This window comes from Amphiura filiformis, unplaced genomic scaffold, assembly GCF_039555335.1.
Source record: "Amphiura filiformis unplaced genomic scaffold, Afil_fr2py scaffold_21, whole genome shotgun sequence".
In the NCBI taxonomy this organism is placed as follows: Eukaryota; Metazoa; Echinodermata; class Ophiuroidea; order Amphilepidida; family Amphiuridae; genus Amphiura; species Amphiura filiformis.
This window is the reverse complement of record NW_027305485.1, coordinates 92,895-113,836: the sequence shown is the minus strand read 5'-3', so window position 1 is coordinate 113,836 and position 20,942 is coordinate 92,895. Positions and strand designations below refer to the sequence as shown.

The 20,942-nt window shown below is 34.5% G+C and overlaps 1 protein-coding gene across 1 annotated transcript; it reads left to right on the top strand.

The window, feature by feature from the left end:
* The first annotated feature begins 2,159 nt into the window (after positions 1-2,159).
* On the top strand, positions 2,160-8,889 carry LOC140143391 (putative uncharacterized protein C7orf78). The gene is made up of 5 exons (XM_072165247.1): positions 2,160-2,325; positions 5,139-5,686; positions 6,864-6,960; positions 7,333-7,472; positions 8,064-8,889. The coding sequence occupies exons 2-5, from the start codon at positions 5,159-5,161 to the stop codon at positions 8,397-8,399; spliced, it is 1,101 nt and encodes a 366-aa protein (XP_072021348.1). The 5' UTR covers positions 2,160-2,325; positions 5,139-5,158; the 3' UTR covers positions 8,400-8,889.
* Positions 8,890-20,942: the final 12,053 nt, after the last annotated feature.

Sequence of the window (20,942 nt, the reverse complement as noted above, 5' to 3'; positions counted from 1 at the left end):
TCTAGATCTTACTCATGACCTTTACGTTGTATTAAATATATAGCCTATTAATATAGAACAAAGGTTCAAAATGCATTTCTTCCACTTCTCTGGTGACACGCATGAAGGAGATACACAGCCTATTAGTTAATTACAATTAGAGGCGGCGACATTGGATCACTTAAGGGGGTACTACACCCATGTGGTAAATTTGTGACTATTTTTGCATTTTCTCAAAAATATTTACACTGGTAACAAAAGTTATGTATATTATTGGGGCAAGGAATCCAATTACTACACTGAAATTTCAGTGACTCAAGACAAGCGGTTCAGTATATATGATAGGAAACGAGGTACATCCTAGTGGTACCTTATTTCTGATCATAAATAACAAACCGCTTGTCTTGGGTCACTGAAATTCCAGTGTAGTAATTGGATTCCTTGCCCCTATAATATACATAACTTTTGTTACCACTGTGTTATTAGTTTGTGAGAAAAATGCAAAAATAGACACAAATTTATCGAGGGGGGTAGTACCCCCTTAAAGTTGTCGAGGATAAAAAAAAAGCTTAATGGCTTGATTTGCTAATGGTTTGGACTCCACCAGTAGAGTGTGGATGGATTAATTTTATTTATTTATTTATTTATTTATTTATTTATTTATTTATTTATTTATTTATTTATTTATTTATTTATTTATTTATTTATTTATTTACAGTAATTATGATTATCACTATTATGAATATTATTATTATGAATATTATTATTATTATTATGAATATTATTATTATTATTATTATTATTATTATTATTATTATTATCAAATATTGAATATTATTATTACATAACATTATTATCATACTACAATTATCAGTCTTTTTGCGATTTCAGGTTTAAAATTTGATGCATAGATTTTGAATTATTGCCTCGTAATAGGGGTGAATTGTTTGTCATTATTTATGTATATATTTATTAATTTTATTTATTTATTTATTTATTTATTTATTTATTTATTTATTTACAGTAATTATAATCACTATTAAAGGGGCATTTCGTGATCCACAGCATCATCCCCCCACTTTAATTATAATCACTATTAAAGGGCATTTCGTGATCCACAGCATCATCCCCCACTTTTCTCAAAAAAGTTGAGATTTTTATATCACTGGAAACCTCTGGCTACATAATGTTTATGTACAAAAAATTTCTTGCAGATTAATTCGTTTAGCAAAGATATCGTGAAATTTGAATTTCGTGCTGGTATACCAGAACGAAATTACAACGCATTGTCTATGGAGTACATGTAGTGTAATACACATAATCATGCATAACTCGCAAACGCAAAATCGGAATCAAGTGAAATTTTGGGAATAAGCTTCTTTCGTGGATATCTACTGAAAAATGTCATAAAAAGAGGATGCTAGGATCACGAAATCCTCCTTTAATATGAATATTATTATTATTATTATTATTATTATTATTATTATCATACTACCGCAGTTTTCATTGTTAGTAATATTAATAAAAATAATTGTGGTAGTATAATATTATTTAGAATAATAGTTCATTTCTCAATACTAAAAGTGTGAACTTGATCCAAGCAAAAAAAAAGAGCAAATTTAATGCATTCTGACAAAAAAAAAACACCCATGGCTTGTATATTTGTTTTTCTTTACTGCGTGCATGCTTTTATCTGTGCTGTGAACACAGAAATATGCATAACTCCAATATATGATAAACATCAGCATAATAATCAATTTCATACTTCTACCCCGTGTGTTTTTAGTGCCTCCCGTTTCATCTCTGATCTTCAATCATTTAACGTCCCGTTAGGACATGGACCGATCGATTTTTGAAGTGGGGAGTGCTACATGTTAAACGATTGAACTAATTCCTTTTAAGTTACGGATGTAAACGGATGGACTATTATATAGATAAATAATTATTGTAAAAACTACAGAAATGTATAGTATTTACATTACACATGATTAATAAGGCCACAAACAAACAAAAATTGTATAATTTAACCCCTGCATACCTCTTAAATCCCAGCAAGAAAATGGCGTGCCCTCAGGGTGGTATACGGCACCTGTTGTCACCATGACAACACCAAACAATGATCCCGATACCAAAGGTCCTGTACTACCAATGTGTACAGTGTAACCAAATTTATTATAGACCGTGTGTGTGTGTTTATATCCTTCCTGCCGATGAGTATCGCCTATCAAGATTAAATTTCATCGGGTGTTTGTTACCAAAATAAGTAAATTTAGTTGTCTTATTTTACTTCAAAAGAGTGACAGGATCATCAACTAAAACTTATTGTACATTTCGCTGCATTTGAAGGTGAGTTCCATTTGATTTTTGATACATATAAAGGTTTGGTGTAGTAGACTATACAAGCAGCTACAACTTAGTTTTATTTAGTGTAATCTTTGGTCAATATTACCACAGACATGACAGTAGAGAGATAAATAATACCATTCTCCATAAATAGTCTTAGTTTACTTATATACCTCAGTCTTCAATGATAGTACTGTATATAGTAGTCATTTATCTTTGGGCCATTTTGATGATTGTCGTCAGTTCATTAAGGGGGTAGTACACCCCTGCCCAATTTTGTGCCTATTTTTGCATTTTTCTCAAAAATTATAACGCATTGGAAATTTTATTTCAGCACAGACAACAGTTGTGGAGTTACAGTCAAAAATGAGGGAAAACCAATATTTGATCAATAAATCAATAACTAATTGCTTTGAGTTGCTGAAATTTCAGTAAAGTAGTTGTAGTCCTTGCCCCTATAATAAACATATCTTACTTATCACCAATGTGCTATAATTTTTGAGAAAAATGCAAAAATAGGCACAAAATTGGCCAGGGGTGTAGTACCCCCTTAAAACGAAGTGTGTGATTGTATATAATCCCTGGTCCAAATATTCAGTCCTAGAACAAAATATTTATTTACTGACATGATCGTGTTCTAATATACCCCGTCGGTCACTAAATCACTATAATGTTCGGTGGTGGTTTTTTTTTTCGATCTGTTTCAAGTCATTTTTATTTTCCTGAATGTTTGTTGAGAAAAGTTATTCGCCATCCAATATTTGGGGAATACTTACACTTACTTAGTTCTATACATAATATACCAAACTATAGCTATCTGTTTTGGTCAAGTATATCTAATAGTAATATATGTCTTTAGAAGCTGTCAAAGTTGTTCTAGGACAATTTTTAAATGAATGGCCTGGTATAACATGTAGGCTATAAAAAATGTTATACAAGATAGCGAATACTTTTTTTAGTTAACAACATTCGAAAAATGGCTTGGAACAGATTGAATAACAAATTACAATATTGTACCATCTCATTAAGGGGGTACTACACCCCTGTGGTAAATTTGTGACTATTTTTTGCATTTTACTAAAAAAATAATAACACACTGGTAACAAAATTTACGTATATTATTGGGGCAAGGAAATCCAATTACTACACTGAAATTTCAGTGACTCAAGACAAGCGGTTTAGTATATATGATAGGAAACGAGGTACATACTAGCGGTACCTCATTTCTTATTATAAATAACAAACCGCTTGTCTTGGGTCACTGAAATTCCAGTGTAGTAATTGGATTCCTTGCCCCTATAATATACATAACTTTTGTTACCACTGTTTTATTAGTTTTTGAGAAAAATGCAAAAATAGACACAAATTTATCAAGGGGTGTAGTACCCCCTTAAATTTCTATAGCCTGATAATATATGATTTCGGTGAAATATTAATTTAATTATTCTTTAATTTCCAAATATTATAAAATATTATTGTTAACTGTCAGGAAAGTTTTTTGTTCATTTTAAACCAAACTATTAAGGGGGTACTACACCCCTGCCCAATTTTGTGCCTATTTTTGCATTTTTCTCAAAAATTATAGTGCATTGGTGACAGGTAAGATATGTATATTATAGGGGCAAAGACTACAACTACTGCATTGAAAATTCAGCAACTCAAGGCAAGTAGTTATTGATTTATTGATCAAATATTGGTTTTCCCTCATTTTTGCCTGTAACTCCACAACTGTTGTCTGTGCTGATATAAAATTTCCAGTGCAGTAGTTGCAGTCCTTGCCCTATAATATACATATCTTACTTGTCACCAATGCGCTATAATTTTTGAGAAAAATGCAAAATTGGCACAAAATTGGGCAGGGTGTAGTAATTTCTTAAATGAGGTAAGGGCAAAAAAAAATACTTGTTTGTCTCAAAGCTCACAAGTGGTTTGAAAACAATTTTTTTTTATTCCCGACTTTTTTCATGGTATTTGGAGAAAAAATCTGAATTTTGCCGAGTTTTTCTGGAAAACTATACAAATTTTTTTTTTTTTGAAATAAAAAAAAAATTCTGCATTTCTTTTTTTCCAAATCTCACGATTTTACAAATGCGCGCGCGAGCTTTGAGACAAACCTTCTTTTTTTTTGGCCTAAGATAAAAGAAAACTCACTTACTGTCTTAGCCGCTAAACGTTGGTGTTTTATGGGGGATTTAAAGGACCAGACTAATTTTAAAAGATCATATTTTATGGCTATAAATTTCTATTAAGTAGGCCTGTCTTCTTTATTACAGAATATATATGTACAAACAATCGAGAACACAGTTTCAGCTTGGTAAATTTAGCAAAACTATGGTCGTTAAGGTGGTACTACACCCCTTGATAAATTTGTGACTATTTTTGTATTTTTCTCAAAAAATAATAACACACTGGTAACAAAAGTTATGTATATAGGGGCAAGGAATCCAGTTTATACTACACTGGAATTTCAGTGACTCAAGACAAGTGGTACGTTATAGGCCTAATGATAAGAAAAGAGATACTGCTAGAATGTATCTCATTTCTTAACATATATAATGAACCACTTGTCTTGAATCACTGAAATATCAGTGAAGTAATTGGATTCCTTGCCCCTATAATATACATAACATTTGTTACCAGTGTGTTGTTACTTTTTGAGAAAAATGCAAAATTAGTCACAAAATTTATCAGGGGGTGTAGTACCACCTTAACTCCATTATCTTAATTACAACAATGCAAATCATTGGCATTGCTATTATTACGTACCAAGTTGTACCATCTCAACAATTAAAGTAATTGTCTTCCCTTTATTACAGAAATATGTAAAAGCCCTACAATGACCGCAGCCATGGTCCAGCTAAGCTCAATGACGCCAAACAGTACAACAACCTCTGCAAGAAGCAAATTCCCGCCTCTCCGAACTGCCAGTAGTTGCAACACCAACTACGCCGAAAAAGAATTCAGTTTTCCTGGCAAAAGTAAATTCAAAGCTGGTCAAGATCTTTTATTAACAAGAAGCGACTCTTACACCATCCGTAAACCTCACCAAGAAGATGACATATGGCGGAGACCTCCTCCAAATTTCTGTCCGCAAAGTTATGCAGCAAAACCACCAAAAAGAAACTCACAGGAAAGCATGAAACCGTGGAAATACGGGACATATCCGGGACACTATAAGAATCGAATGAAGAAAGAGAAAGTGGTGTCTCTTCCAAAAGCTCTGCAACCAGAGAGACCAAAAAGTACTAAGCTGGTGAACAGATTTAAGATATTGGATTCCTTTGAGGCAAAGTGTTTGTTTGTCAGTGAAGGCATGCACCAGAAGGAAAAATATGCAAATCCTAAACAACATGATTTTAGACAGGTAAATATATCTTTCAAATCATACTTGTTTGAGAACATTTTCATCAAAATCCAGAGTATTTTTGTTGTTGTTGTTTTGATACCAGTAGAGCCTAAAAATTCTCCTTTTTCCCGAAATCTGTTTGACCAAAAGAATACTTGGGTTTTGGCAACATTTGACCAGTTACATTTTGACCCCTATTATTATATAATAATAATAATAATACACAGACTTTTTTTAATGAAGAAACAAAGCGCTATGAAAAAGGAAAAAAATGCATATAAACATGCTCAAGGGTGACAATTTGGCATGAACTACCCAAAGAGCAATAATAAGCAAAAAATATTGTTGACAAAACCAACTAACCCAAAAATGCGAATGGTTAAAGTCATATTCAATGATCCCAGCGCAAGTGTAAAAAAAAAATGTTTAAAAGTGAAGGATAAGTCATTTAAATTATCATTTGCAATTTTGGAATGAAAAATTTTCCAAAAAAAAAAGAAAATAGCAGTATTGAGTTGACCAAGGTGAAAGTGAAACCCTATTCAAATACATGTAGCTAATTTATTTACGGTCAGTATATAAATGACAGATTCGTGTAAATAGCTCATTTTGTCTTAAGGGGGTACTACACCCCTGCCTAATTTTGTGCCTATTTTTGCAATTTTCTCAAAAATTATAGCACATTGGGGACAAGTAAGATATTTATATTATAGGGGCAAGGACTACACAACTACTGCACTGGAAATTTGATTTCAGCACAGACAACAGTTGTGGAGTTACAGTCAAAAATGAGGGAAAACCAATATTTGATCAATAAATCAATAACTACTTGCTTTCAGTTGCTGAATTTTCAGTACAATAGTTGTAGTCCTTGCCCCTTTAATATACATATCTTACTTGTCACCAATGTGCTATAATTTTTGCGAAAATTGCAAAAATAAGCACAAAATTGGCCAGGGGTGTAGTACCCCCTTAAATACACAGCTTTCGGCTGGACCACTAGCATGCTATGTTAACACATCTATGACAATGACCATGGTACCAAAATCAGAATTTTGATAATTTTTACTGAATGGGACTTTAATGTAGACAATGGGGCCAATGAGCATTCATTTTTTAATTTGTCATCAGCGATAAATATAATTTATTTTATATTTATGTATGTTTCAATTCCTCTAAATGTTTTTCTTTTCAGTACCCTCCATTAGGACCACTAGGATTACCAGAATTCGACACCTCCGACAATCATGACCCCTACAACATTAATTTCAAGAGCAACAACTTAGATACAAGTAAGTTTATGTGTTGTGTTTGCCTTTGATTATGAAATTGTTGGTAGTTGTTCTTTTAGGCATGCAGGTTTGTTGTGTTTTGGTTTTGTTTTTTGAGTTTTATTTGTTTTTTATTTGTTCTTTGTTTTGTTTGGGGGGGCTGTGTGTGTGCTGACATGTTAAATTTTATCTGATTTACATTAGCCCATTAAAAAACATGAACACTGGAATAATAGCATCTGCAGCTATAGATTCACGAGCACTATAGGCTATAGCTTATAATGAACATCATATAAATAATGATCATAATTCTGGCTTTGAAATTTTTGGTTTTACAAAATGCGGTTGATTATTATTGTAACAATAATTGTGTCTATGTCTTTTCAATTTCAGTTCATGGTATGCGTCCAGTGACTCCAGGCCATAGATTCAAAGGCAGACAAATGGGCCAAGCAATGGAGTCCCAAGTTACTTACGAACCGGACTTAATATTACCTAAAGGAAAATGGCCTCTTCCTGGAGAAGAATTTACAGTACGTATATAAAACACAAATTTCTCCATTTTATTATTATTTAGGCTACATCTTATTACCATAAATTATACATTCTAGACAAAATTAAGTACAAAAGACAATTAATGAAAGAACCGTTTTTGGTGATTTTTTTTTCTTCCAAATTCACAACAAGGTTTACTTTGGTTTTGACCAGTGTAAACATGGCAAAGGTATGATTGGGGTATTCCTGAAAATAAGTGCACTCTTTTCATTAAAGAATGTATTTCCAAGTTTGCTTTAAAAAACGACTGGAATTCCAGTTGCCAATGTTACTGTAAAGCTTAGAAATGCAATAAAATGAATGAAAAATCACGGAAATGTTCCAAAATGAGCTCTCGAACGGAGGATTTGCAATTGTGAACTATTTTGCTGCAGTTCACAATCGAACACCTTTATGGGATATGCTGTATGCATCTATTTTCTGGAATAGTGTGTTGCCTATTAAATTGGTAATGTTTTTGATGCTGTTTTATAGCTTTTTTTTTTTTTTAAGTTAAATAAATACAAATCAAAGGCATTTGATTAAGTCACTTATGATAATATAAACTATTTCTCTATCCCTTATTGCAGCGTCATCGACAAAGGAATCGATCTCCACATGCGGCCTTGCTGGGACGTATCGAAGATACTCTGAACGAACAATGGGCGCAAGAAAAGGCTGAAAAGGAAAGGCGACAAAAAGAAAAGGAACAACAGGAGAAAGAAAGAAAATTCCATGAGGATATTCAAAGAAAATTAGAGGCCCACGAAGCGCAGGAATGGAGGCGAACAGGTCCAGGGGGTTGGAGCGCTAGAAGTTCGCAATATCAAGGGCGTGATAGAACTAGAGCAAAGGAGGAACTTTCCGATAGCTCGGGTAGTAGTACCTTACAAACTTTATCTGACGGATCTTCAGACTTCAGTTAATGAAAAGCATAGCATGGAAGTCCATGCTGACAACGGAAACTGTATGACAGTTAGCCAATGCACGAAAGTGGCAATTACCGCTATGGTGTCAATGATGTCGCGCGGCTTGATGTGCCTTCGGTTTCTTCAAAATCAGGGCTGGGCAATGTTGCCCACCAGTGAATTTTGTGTGCCCTTGTTACTTTTGGAGAAATGAGGAAAATTACTGAAGTTTGAATGCTGATGAGGCTTTTTTCAACGGGCATTTGTTTCATTGGTCTTGTCAAAATTATATTAAAGATATCACATAAATATACTTGGAAGGAGCAACTCTACAGACACTTTACTTGAAATTATAGAAGTACTTATAAACAAGATAGGCCCCCTAACATTATTAATTGTTTAAAAACGCCTGAAAGACTTCAGGGCTTTTCAAATTAGACATTGTTTTGGACTATTGAACAGGTTTGGCATTTGGAAACTGCATCACATTCTGTTTGCTAGATCTAAATCTAAAGGTTCGTTCATACTACCACCGCATTTGCGCGCGTTGCTTTGCGATGCGCGGTGCGTTGTCGCATCGCATCTACTGCATTGCGATATCGCAATAAAGTTAAATACATTTTAACCTGGAAATGCGACGAGTTGCGTTGAGTTGCGGCAAAAGTAATCGATATATCGGCATCGCAAAGCAACGCATCGCAAATGCGGTGGTAGTATGAACGAACCTTAAATCTGCTGCCATGCAGCGAGATGTTTCATTGCTTATTTCTGGCCGATGAGCTAAAAAGGTTGCCATCTCTGCTTTAGATCATCGTTGTCATATAGATTTTGAATTGCCTTACCATGAACGCAAGCAAGCTCAACAAAAATTTGGCTCCTCTATATATCAGTTACGTTTTGACCATGTAGCGGTTTATATACGCGTCGTAATTGGAGTCATTATATATATTATAGGCCCATAATTTATGGGGAGTGGGGTCCATGTATGTATGAAGTGGGTTGTACGTGCATGAAATATGTCGTCGGCAGAGTGCTACACTATCGTATGTGCGGTAGAATGTAATAGCTGCCTTTTGTAAAACACCTATTGTTTGCAGCGCAATCCCCTCATTATAAAGTGTTGATGTTCTGTATTACTTACCTGATGGCCACTAAGCTAACCCAAGATATCACCTTTACATGTAGTTGGGTGTTTTTCTAGTGTTATTGGTTAAAAGTATGTACATTTATTGAAATGTTACAAATGGCAGCAATTGCATTCTACTGCACTTACGATAGTGTAGCACTCTGCCGACGATGTGTGCATCAGGCCCCTGTTTTTGTGTGTCTGTAAGAACGACCTAAAAAATTTCACATGATTATAACATATATTGCGGGATATAGTTGGGAGATATGTCTATTTTTATATTAAAATACAAATGTAATACAAAATATAATGTAAAAAAATGTAAATATGATAATTAAAATAATAAATGTTACTTCCAATGTCTGATGAAATTTTTTTTAAATTGTATAGGCCTAAGTTAATTCCTATAAACCGGATGATTAAACTGGTCTGGCCTAAGCTATATGTCTCAGCTAAATACAGGAACGGCACTGGTGCATGGGGTATTACAATAGATAGCAACATTGGGATGATCTGATATGATCAATCTACAGTAGATAGCAACATTGGGATGATCTGATATGAGCTATCTACAGTATATAGCAATATTGGGATGATTTGATATAGCAGCATTGGGATGACCTGATATAGGCTATCTACAGTAGATGGCAATATTGGGATGATCTGATATGAGCTATCTACAGTAGATAGCAACATTGGGATGATCTGATATGAGCTATCTACAGTAGATAGCAACATTGGGATGATCTGATATGAGCTATCTACAGTAGATGGTAATATTGGGATGATCTGATATGAGCTATCTACAGTAGATAGCAATATTGGGATGATTTGATATAGCAGCATTGGGATGACCTGATATAGGCTATCTACAGTAGATAGCAACATTGAGATGATTTGATATGATCAATCTACAGTAGATAGCAACATTGGGATGACCTGATATAAGCTATCTACAGTAGATAGCAACATTGAGATGATCTGATATAAGCTATCTACCCCTGATAACATGGTATGCACTGTACAGTGTGTATTAGAATCTACACCTGATAGCACAGTGTGTATGGTATATTCTTAGTCAGTGGGGGTGGTCTTTAAGTAGACATATAATCTGATTGGACAATCGCATGATTTTGGGTGTCGTCTATCAGGCGGTAGAGGACCCACGTCATCATGAGTGTTGATAACGCGTAACACGCTCATAGAGGTGCTTGGCGTATGTATCGCGTTATAGGCGCGAGATGCAGTGCGGAATACTGCACGCGCTAGCAGTACGCCGTAACAAAAGATGTGAAGTTGTAAACAAGCTTCGTTCATTTTAGAAAAAGGGGAGTTTTTATAACGGTAACTTAAATTTGCTTTAAAAAATAGTTTACAGTTATTAAAATAATATTTAACTGACTAAGAATGAGAATAAACGATAGGAATTTTTATTTTGACTATCCTCTACCTATGATAGACGACAGGCAGGTCAAATATTTTTATCGTAGTGGATACCGGCTGCGCCGGCATCCACTACTCAAAATATTGGACCTGCCTGTCGTCTATCACACGGTAGAGGATAGTCAAAATAAAAATTCCTATCGTTTATTCTCTAAGTGTGTGTTGCTATCTACCCCTGATAACACAGTATACACTGTACAGTGTGTATTGGAACAGGAATGTACATGGTATAGTGTGTGTTGCTATCTACCCCTGATAACACGGTATGCACTGTACAGTGTGTATTGGTATCTACATCTGATAGCACAGTATGTATGGTATAGTGTGTGTTGCTATCTACCCTGATAACACAGTATACACTGTGCAGTGTGTATTGGTATCTACACCTGATAGCACAGTATGTATGGTATAGTGTGTGTTGCTATCTACCCCTGATAACACGGTATGTACTGTACAGTGTGTATTGGAATCTACACCTGATAGCAACACACACTATACCATACATAATGTGCTATCAGGTGTAGAATACACACTGTACAGTGCATACCGTGTTATCAGGGGTAGATAGCAACACACACACTATACCATACATAATGTGGTATCAGGTGTAGATTCCAATACACACTGTACAGTACATACTGTGTTATCAGGGGTAGATAGCAACACACACTATACCATGCATAATGTGCTATCAGGTGTAGATGCCAATACACACTGTACAGTACATACTGTGTTATCAGGGGTTGATAGCAATAGATATCACACCACTAAATTGGGTCCAACCTTATCTGACTGAAGAAATAAGAACTAGTGTTTGATTCGCTGACCATACCAGGTGCATTAAAATGGAGAAAAAAGTTTGAAATGAAGGCTGATATGCCAATTTTATGGTGATAGTTGTGATCTGTGGATGTTTTTCTTATGGTATGGTTTACACCATGTTCGATGCACCACTGCAAAAAATCGAACTGCTGGACTACCAAAAAAATGCTGGTTCTAGGGTAGAATATATCATAAACTTTTGGAAAAATGGTGTTTTGAATGAACGATGACGTTATAACCGTGAGAAAATGATGATTTCTGGGGTACCTTTTAACACATAAAAGAATAGGAACTTGATTTAGTGGTGTGATCCCAGTAGATAGCAACATTGGGATGATCTAATATGCGCAGCCAACTTTTGTGTGGCCTGCTATAAAAGTGCAAACTGGGAACCCCAGTTGGATTGGGATAAATCATTAAGCGGTAGGGGTGCTCTTGGATCCTATTTGTGATTTATTCATTTGTGTTGCACGGTCAGAAGGGGTAATATGTCATCCATTGAATGAAGTCAGTTTATGAAAGCAATATTGTAAGACAATCAAAAGGTTCTTATAATGATCTAATAAATGCTTTTAATTAAAATTTGTATGTTTCGATAACCACTGTTATCTTTGTCAACACTGAATGAAGACTGCTACTCAGTGGTGTAGCGTGTGTCATCCGATTGGGGGGCACTGACCACGATTGGGGGCACCGGGTCTGATTGAGGGGGCACAAGCCGTTTTTGGCAATTTTCATATTGGATTTTCTAAATTTTGCAATCGATTGGGGGGCATGTGCTCCCCCCCAGTACCCCTATGATGCTACGCCACTGCTACTACTGGAAACTGGTCATCCAATCACCTATAATTGATTTCTTGGTGATTGACTTGGTGTTGCTAGTTGAATGTTTTTCCTGTTGAATATTTTGGTGGACTTTTTTTGACACAGGATACAGCAGCTCATCAAAAAGGTGATAATGACCTTCATCTCTGTTCATAGTGATGCCAATTCTTCTCTTTTAATCTCTATAGACTCCTTGGCCCAACGTTTATATCTGTCTTGTTCCAGTCCACCATGAATATTTTATCTTTTAAGGAAGTACTACACCCCTGGCCAATTTTGTGCCTATTTTTGCATTTTTCTCAGAAATTATAGCGCATTGGTGACAAATAAGATATGTCAACTACTGCACTGAAAATTCAGCAACTCAAGGCAAGTAGTTATTGATTTATTGATCAAATATTGGTTCTCCCTCATTTTTGACTGTAACTCCACAACTGTTTTCTGTGCTGAAATAAAATTTTCAGTGCAGTAGTTGTAGTCCTTGCCCCTATAATTAGACTATGCCATAGTCGAATTTTATTAAAAAATATGTTATTATTAGTCATGATGAACCCATTTCGTTGAACTCAAAATTATACTGATGTTTATTAAAATTAAAGTATTCAATAGTAAAATGGTCATAAAGAGTTAAAAATATCAGACGATTAGTGACAATAAAAGTAATTGAATGCAACATTATCTTGCATAATTATAACGGCTCACTTTAATACTGAACAATTCTGATTTTGGAATCTACCAGTTTATTGATAGCGAACCCGAAATTTCGACTATGAACTTTGAATTGTAAGCAGAACTTTACCCCTGGACTTTGCTCTCTAAAACACACTGTCAAGCATACTTGTTTATCAGTCCATTAACCACAAGTACGCGCTAGATGTTTGATGAGAGATTAACTTTCAGCGTCAACACAAAAGCGCCGCAAATACCACAGACAGTTGTTTACGGTGTAGTTAATGGTAATGGCGCGGGCCCAGACGATTTAAACCATAGCGAGGTATGGGCGACCAATCACAAGGCAGATCCAAAAAAGATGCATTACATCATGGCCAATTTTAGTTAGGCCAGAAATTGGCCTAACTCTCCATAGAGTCCCGTGTTAAAAATCTTAACCGCAAGGCAATGTCAGTAGTCCACTTGGGAAGCTAACAAACAGAGGGAGTAGGGTGACTGATCAGATGTGAAAATCTATCAATTGTGCACACATTAATTAAATCAGAGTTTTAAGCTTAAAAATACAATATCCAGAGTATGCACAATGGGCAAGTGGACTACGGGGTAGTCTACCCTATAATATACATATCTTACTTGTCACCAAAGCACTATAATTTTTGAGAAAAATGCAAAAATAGGCACAAAATTGAGCAGGGGTGTAGTACCCCCTTAAGATATGTTTATCCTACAAGACTAGTCCTTCAAGAAAGTCCATCGTGCCAAACTGAGCTATCAGGTAAAGCAATAGCTTCTTCATTATATAAGTCCTCGGGTGCTTGGTTGGACAGGCTGACAAGGGTCCTTATTGATCACACTACAAAATGACATACCGGTAAGTAAAGAGTCAACACACAGTAGTATCAAGTTTGTTAGCAAAACATTTGATTTATTAGTTTTGTTACAATTTGAGGTGCAAGTAATAGCAGAAGAAATGTAAACATCTCAAATTATTTTTTCGTATCATTTTTTTGCTTTTTAAAGAGTTTGGTGCAAGTATAAAAAACATTTCTACTGAATAATTTCTCAACAGTTGGCAATCAAGTTATGCTTACAACCATTGCTTATATACAAATTGTATATACACATTGGATGAATGTTGAAATATCTCTACTATACACTATAATCATTATTGCAAGATTCCCATAAAAAGATGTGCAAAGTGGTACATACAATAGGATATCGTACAACTACAATCAGCAAAATAAAATAAATACATTTGACTCACTCTAGATCTCATAAATACATTATATAGATTTTTTTTTGTTAAGAAAAGAAGAGAAATATCTGATATATCACACTGTGCTTTTTATCTATACAAAAGGCATGTCATTTTTTTTTCAAAGCAGATTGAAAAAAGGGCAACTAGTGACAATTCAAAAATAGGTTAATGAAGAAGTATACATGTAGATTTAGGCAAATTCAGCATGATTTAATTTGCCCAACAACTATTTTTCGCCCAATAATTTATACTATTGACATTCGAACCGGCAACGTTGGGCAAATCTAGTTTCGCAGTGTGGCTGACGCAGACCGTCCAAAGCTTGAAGCCTGGTGGATTGTGTAATCGTTATGTAACACTTTTCAATACAGGATAAAGCATGACATTTGTACAACATAATCCAAGCAATACAATTCATGTCCAAAAGCAAAGCATTTCTTCAATAATTATGCACTCATTCATGGTTTTACTACGGCCCTCTTATTTCTACCGTTACTTTCTGTTTATAGACTGGCAAAAAGAATGCATTTTATAATGCACCATTGGGCTATTCAGTTGAAATCCATACACCCCTATGGAAGACATGAACTTAATCTTCCACACAAGGCATGTAAATTTCAAATGTGGTTACTTGAATGGGTGATTTCCTTTGAAATCTACACCCCCTGTGTGAGAGTTTAAGGCCCTGTCTTCCATATGGGCCGGGAAATGGATTTCAACCGGAATAGCAGATTGCAATTTAAGATATTATATTACAAACTATTTACTAATTTTCTTACCAAATCAAACTCTGATTATACATAACCCAGAAACTACCAAAATGTGTTGTGGTGTACCACAGGGTTCAATTCTGGGACCACCAATTTCTGTCACAGAAAAGACAAATCTATGTTGATCCTAATTTCCTTGCTTGACATTGCGATTTTGTTTGGTTATTGGTGGCTACTTTCTGCACAAGGTTTTGGAAAATACAACACAGAAACATGGAAATGTGTCATAGGATTTGTAAATATGACCCAATCTAATCCACTCAGGCCAAAGTCAGAAATTTTGAAAATTAGTTACTACCATTCCTAGCTTTCTCACTACCTATACTTACTGATGTTCAATCTCCATATATTGTATTTTGTATACTTGCAAAATGATGAGTTTGTCAATTTTCTTATGTTTTTTATTGGTTTTTTTCACCTCACTTTTTGCCCATATCCCAGTTTCATTATTGCCGGCTTTAGTCTGATTGGATCAAATCTGGTCACAATATGCTTAGATTCAGATCTGACTTCTATTTCGAGGAAAATACTAATCTTTTCTTCCAAAAAATATTTTGATTGAGACATATTAAAATTGTTAAGTACTTTTGAACATTGATTTCCCACTCTTCATGCTAAACTGAATTGCTTTGAATTACATAAAACATGACTAAAATGTAAATAAATAAATACAAACGTTACACACAAACATCTACAATTATTAAATGTGCGAATATTGTGGAAACGATAAAATCATGCTAAAATTAAATTGGAAATAAAAATATTATAAAAATGCTAAGAAAGACACTGCATGCTTCACATTCCTCGACCTTGTCTAGTTCAACAAACATGATCATTTTGTGCATTACTGTTTTATTTGTTTTACAATATTTTCATTTACTCTCCTTTTTTCACTACAACACAAGCTTCCTTAAACAAACAAACAAATTATTTATTTTTATTTTCAAGCAACAGCAAATATAGATATACACATGTATTGAATATCAATAACCGCAGCTTGCTGTAATAATTGTTTTAGGATATTCAAATGAAAGAAACTGGTTTAGAGGTGCTATCCTATAGACCATATGCAATATGACGTCACTCATCCTCCTTTAAATGAAATAATGTCCACCTCCATGGGGCAATGCACATACTACAATAAAACAGGTGATAGGTATGAATGGTTGTGGAATAGAACTAGAGACCTGTCCCTCTGTCCACCAACACAGCTGCCATTTAAATTTTATTGTATTGGGTCTATACACAATCCTCTTGCTCTTACATACATGCACCAATGTCACAAGCCCATGGCGGCCATCTTGAATATGCAAGTGAGGGAAAACATATTATAATGACTTCATAAACATTTCAAATGATTATTCCTCCTTCCTCATAAACAGTTTTTTTATTCACTTTTATTGCACCTCCAAGATGGCTGCTCATGTCATGGTGGCCATGCTTGATGTTCGGGGATAGGAATATTCTCATGTATGAGTTGTGAGTGGGAAGTGTTAACTGATCTTCATTGGATGAAGCAGTTAAAATTGTTTCAAACACACACTGATGTACATACAAGCATAAGAAAATGCAATGCCTACTCACAATTCCAAATAAACAGCAATATATTTCTTAAAATAGAAGGAACAAAAACAAACATATTTGAATGGCTTTCCATAAAAATTCCTTAATTTGAATAATTTGCACATGTAATTGGTTTTTAATTATAGTCTCTGACACAGACAACACCACTAGCATCCCTTCCTCTTAAACCAACATTCAACATTAACTTTACAACTGGTGGCATAAAAGTTCTGGTATCTCATACTTGATTTTACATAATATAATACTATGGTTCTGAAAAAGTTAAAAAGTATGTTATTAAAACTTTATACACTTAGCTTGAATTATTCAAACTTAATAATATGTGACACAATCTGGTCCACGGGGGCTAAAGGAGGCATTTTTAAAAATTGAGTTACTATTACATGATCTGTTCCATGGGGGCCAAAGGAGGCATTTTTGAAAATTGAGTTACTATATAATCATTACCTTAAACAAACATTAGGCTACCATACACTGAAAACACCAAAGGTCTGGCATACTTGGTTATAAAGTTTTTTTGTGATGTCTTTTCTTATGTATTTTATTGTTTTTTACTCCATATTTTTGCCTTTATCTCATTTTCAAATTTACCGTCTTTGGCCTCCATGGACCAGATTGTGTCACAAAAGAACTTACTGGGGGACATGGACCATCCACAGCCAGGGTTGCCAAAAGATTTCAGCCCAAATCGCGGGTCAAATAATCGAAAAGTCGCCCAATTTTTCTCTTTACCATTGGTTTCTATGGGGCAGGAAACTATCGGAAGTCGCGGGAGCCAATGTTGAAAAAGTCGCCCAAATTTTTTCTTAACCATTGGTTTCTATGGGACAGGAAATTGTCAAAAGTCATGGGAAAAATCTTCAAAAGTCGCCCAATTGGGCTACCAAATCATGGGTTTGGCAACCCTGTCCACAGCAGTTGTGTTTGGTTTTGTCTTCAAAAATTGGAATCAACAATTGAGCCGAAAATATTGTTTTGTTTCAAGAAGAGGTATTTTGGATAAAAAATCACAAATAATATTAAAGACAAAAGGAGAGAGAGAGAAAGAGGAATATTTATTTGTACATGGTATTTTTTTTTACCCGTTTCAATTCTGTTAATTTTTTTGCAAATGTATTTATGACTTTATATAGCACAGTCACATGAACACTCTGAACGGTACACTGTAAAAATGTTGGGCAAATGTTACCCAACGTTGCTTCAAAATATCAAGTCTAACTTAAATGGGCAAAAATTAAACCAACAATTGGATTAACTTTACCCAATTAACTTTAACCAAAACTTTATTAAGTGTCACCCAATAATATTGATATTTGAACCAATGTTGGGCAACGTTAATTTGCAGTGTATATATTTGTAAAAACTTGGACTCAAGTCAGTAACATCACATTCATAAATTTGAATTACAAAATTGTTGATACTGGTGCTGGGGCTTGCCATTACTGCTTACAGAAAGAAAGTTTGGAAAGTGACCTTTGACACTGTGGGTGGACGTCTTCCTGTACTTTTGAATGGAAGCGTAGGCCTAATGGAATGACTAAATACTGATCTCTGTCACTAAAGATTTTCTTAAGTTACTTATTCCTAACATAATTATGAAAATTTCCAAAATACCTAGCATATATATTATATGATAAACTAACAACATAAGTTATTGCTTGGAAACCCTTTAAAAACGTTATATTCTTTTGTAAGTATATGTTCTTCTTATGGCCGTACCCTTGGCTACCTGTCGAATTTTAAAAGTCAAATTTATAAACATGATTTTGACTGATTATGGACAGTGAGATATTAGCTATAGTAACTTCTTAATAATGATATTGTATGCTGCTTATACTTTCACTGAAGTACCTTTTGAGCACTGAGTATTGTTTTTTAACAGATTCTTAAACCTATAACACTGTACACCCGTAAAAAACGAAACCCACACTTGATTTTCTTCATCATGATTTTTCCAAATTTCCACACTGATATAATCATAAAATAGTTTCCATCCAAGATGGCTCTGTGCAAGAAATTATATATACTCTTGACAATGTTGTGTCCCAGCAAACACAAAACGTTTTTAATAACATTAAATGTCAAGTTGCTTAACAAAGTAAAATGTTGTCAAAATGTTAAGTAAGTTGTGTAAACATTTTGGCCAAATATTTTGTCAACACTAATAACATTATGTTCAAAATATTTTGCAGTAAGTTTTCAAAAACTTATTTTGAATGTTATGAACAAATTTCATACCCTTCATATAACCTGAAATTTAAAGTTTTTTGGCAACCTTTTCTAGCCTTTTGTGAATAATGTCAAAAAAGTTTTGTGTTTGCCAGAGTGTGAGTGTAATTGTTTCCAAAGTTTTGTCAAGAACGGTGGATCCAATGTTTATAAAATAGGTCTGTTTGTTTTTTGCCCTTTCAGCTCAAAATTTATTTGGGTCGAAATGTAAATTTTTTTAAAGATCCCAAAGAATGCTAAAATCCTAATGAATTTGTGAAAGTTGTTCCAACTTTTGTTCTGATACTTTATAGCAAAGCTTGGTGGAATTTATGTTGCAGAATAAGGCATATTAAAAAATCACTCGGCGGCGTTTAATATTTGTGATGTCCCATGTCAAAACCAGACACTTTTGGAGAAATAGCCAAAAATCTGCCCGGGGGTGATTTTTTCACAATTTGGGTTTGTTGCGAATTTGTGATGTTATTAATGTTGTCTGATAGTTTCAGATCGGAATATAACTGGCATCTTGTATTTTTTGAGACATTTTTCACGGTAATTCCTACTCTCGACATTGTCAATAATATTTTTAAAGGCCGATATCTCAATTTCCAATTTTATAATACCATAACTTATGAACTCAATATCTTCTCTTAGGAATGTCCAATTTCATTGGGGAAAACGGCGTTGTGGAGCAAAATATATCTATATTTAAGATATGTAAAAACCTCAAAATTGATAACCTGCCCAAAAGTGCCTGGTTTTGACATGGGGTTTGTTTTACAGCATTCATTGACATCTATATGTGAATAAATTGGGTCTATAGGCTTTAAAGATCTAATTTCACCAAAATTTATTACTGAGAACTGCATCAAAATGTTTAAAAAGCTACATTTCCACTTTGATAAAAAAAAGAAAAGTGACTGTGATTTTTTAATTCTGCAAACATATACAAGTTGTAGACCCACAAACTTCCAAATTTGGGGACTGGGAGCTCATGGGGGCATAAAACTAGGATAACACTCCCCTGGATCAACATAATTCTTACACAAATGTAGCACTATACTAAGATGTTTTTATAAACAGCATCAATGGTAGATAGCATGGGCGTCAATCCTGGGGTATGTGTCCCCCCACGTTTTGGCAAAATGACCCATATTTTGTTAATTTCAGCCACTTTTTGACAATTCAGACTGATTGTCCACCTTCCTCACATTTCAAGACGGATTGGTGGTAATGGTAGGTAGCAGAGTCATTTATTAAATACTTGTTTCGGTATTTCTGCAAGATATTCATTCTTTGGGCTGATTGTTATGGTCGGGCAATACACAATATTTAACATTATGATACTAACATGATCTACAGCTTGATAGTATACAAATATATACTGCCTTTATTCAAGGTTCTGGTTAAAACTATGGGCCCGAGGTGAGATCAATAGTACTATTTTCCTGATGGGCACAGCCCCGAAGGAAAATAGTATTAATTTATCTCAATGAGGGACCATAGTTTTAATCAGAACCTTGAATAAAGGCAGTATATATTTGTTTTATATACTTCATTAATATATTCTTTGTTCATTGATTGGTTAAAATAAAATTATTTGACGTTTGGACTCTCCAGCTTCTATCCTGAGTGAACAGCATGACCAATTTAAGCATAACCTATATTTTGCCTTTCAAAGAAATCGAATAGGCTAAAATCGGGCTAACCAATTACAGCAGCGCGAAATCACGCTATGGCAGTTTCGCGTGCATGAACTGTTCCGTCACATCGAATGCGCGCACACGAAAGGCATGGTCAAAAGTACTATTTACGGCTTGGTGGTACTATTTACGGCTCATCCGGGACAC

Bases quoted from the DNA above. Each gene is read 5' to 3' on its own strand.
- LOC140143391 (XM_072165247.1), top strand. From the start codon at position 5,159: ATGACCGCAGCCATGGTCCAGCTAAGCTCAATGACGCCAAACAGTACA. The intron at 6,961-7,332 runs GTAAGTTTATGT...TTTCAATTTCAG, and splicing joins GAGCAACAACTTAGATACAA to TTCATGGTATGCGTCCAGTG. The intron at 7,473-8,063 runs GTACGTATATAA...CCCTTATTGCAG, and splicing joins TTCCTGGAGAAGAATTTACA to CGTCATCGACAAAGGAATCG.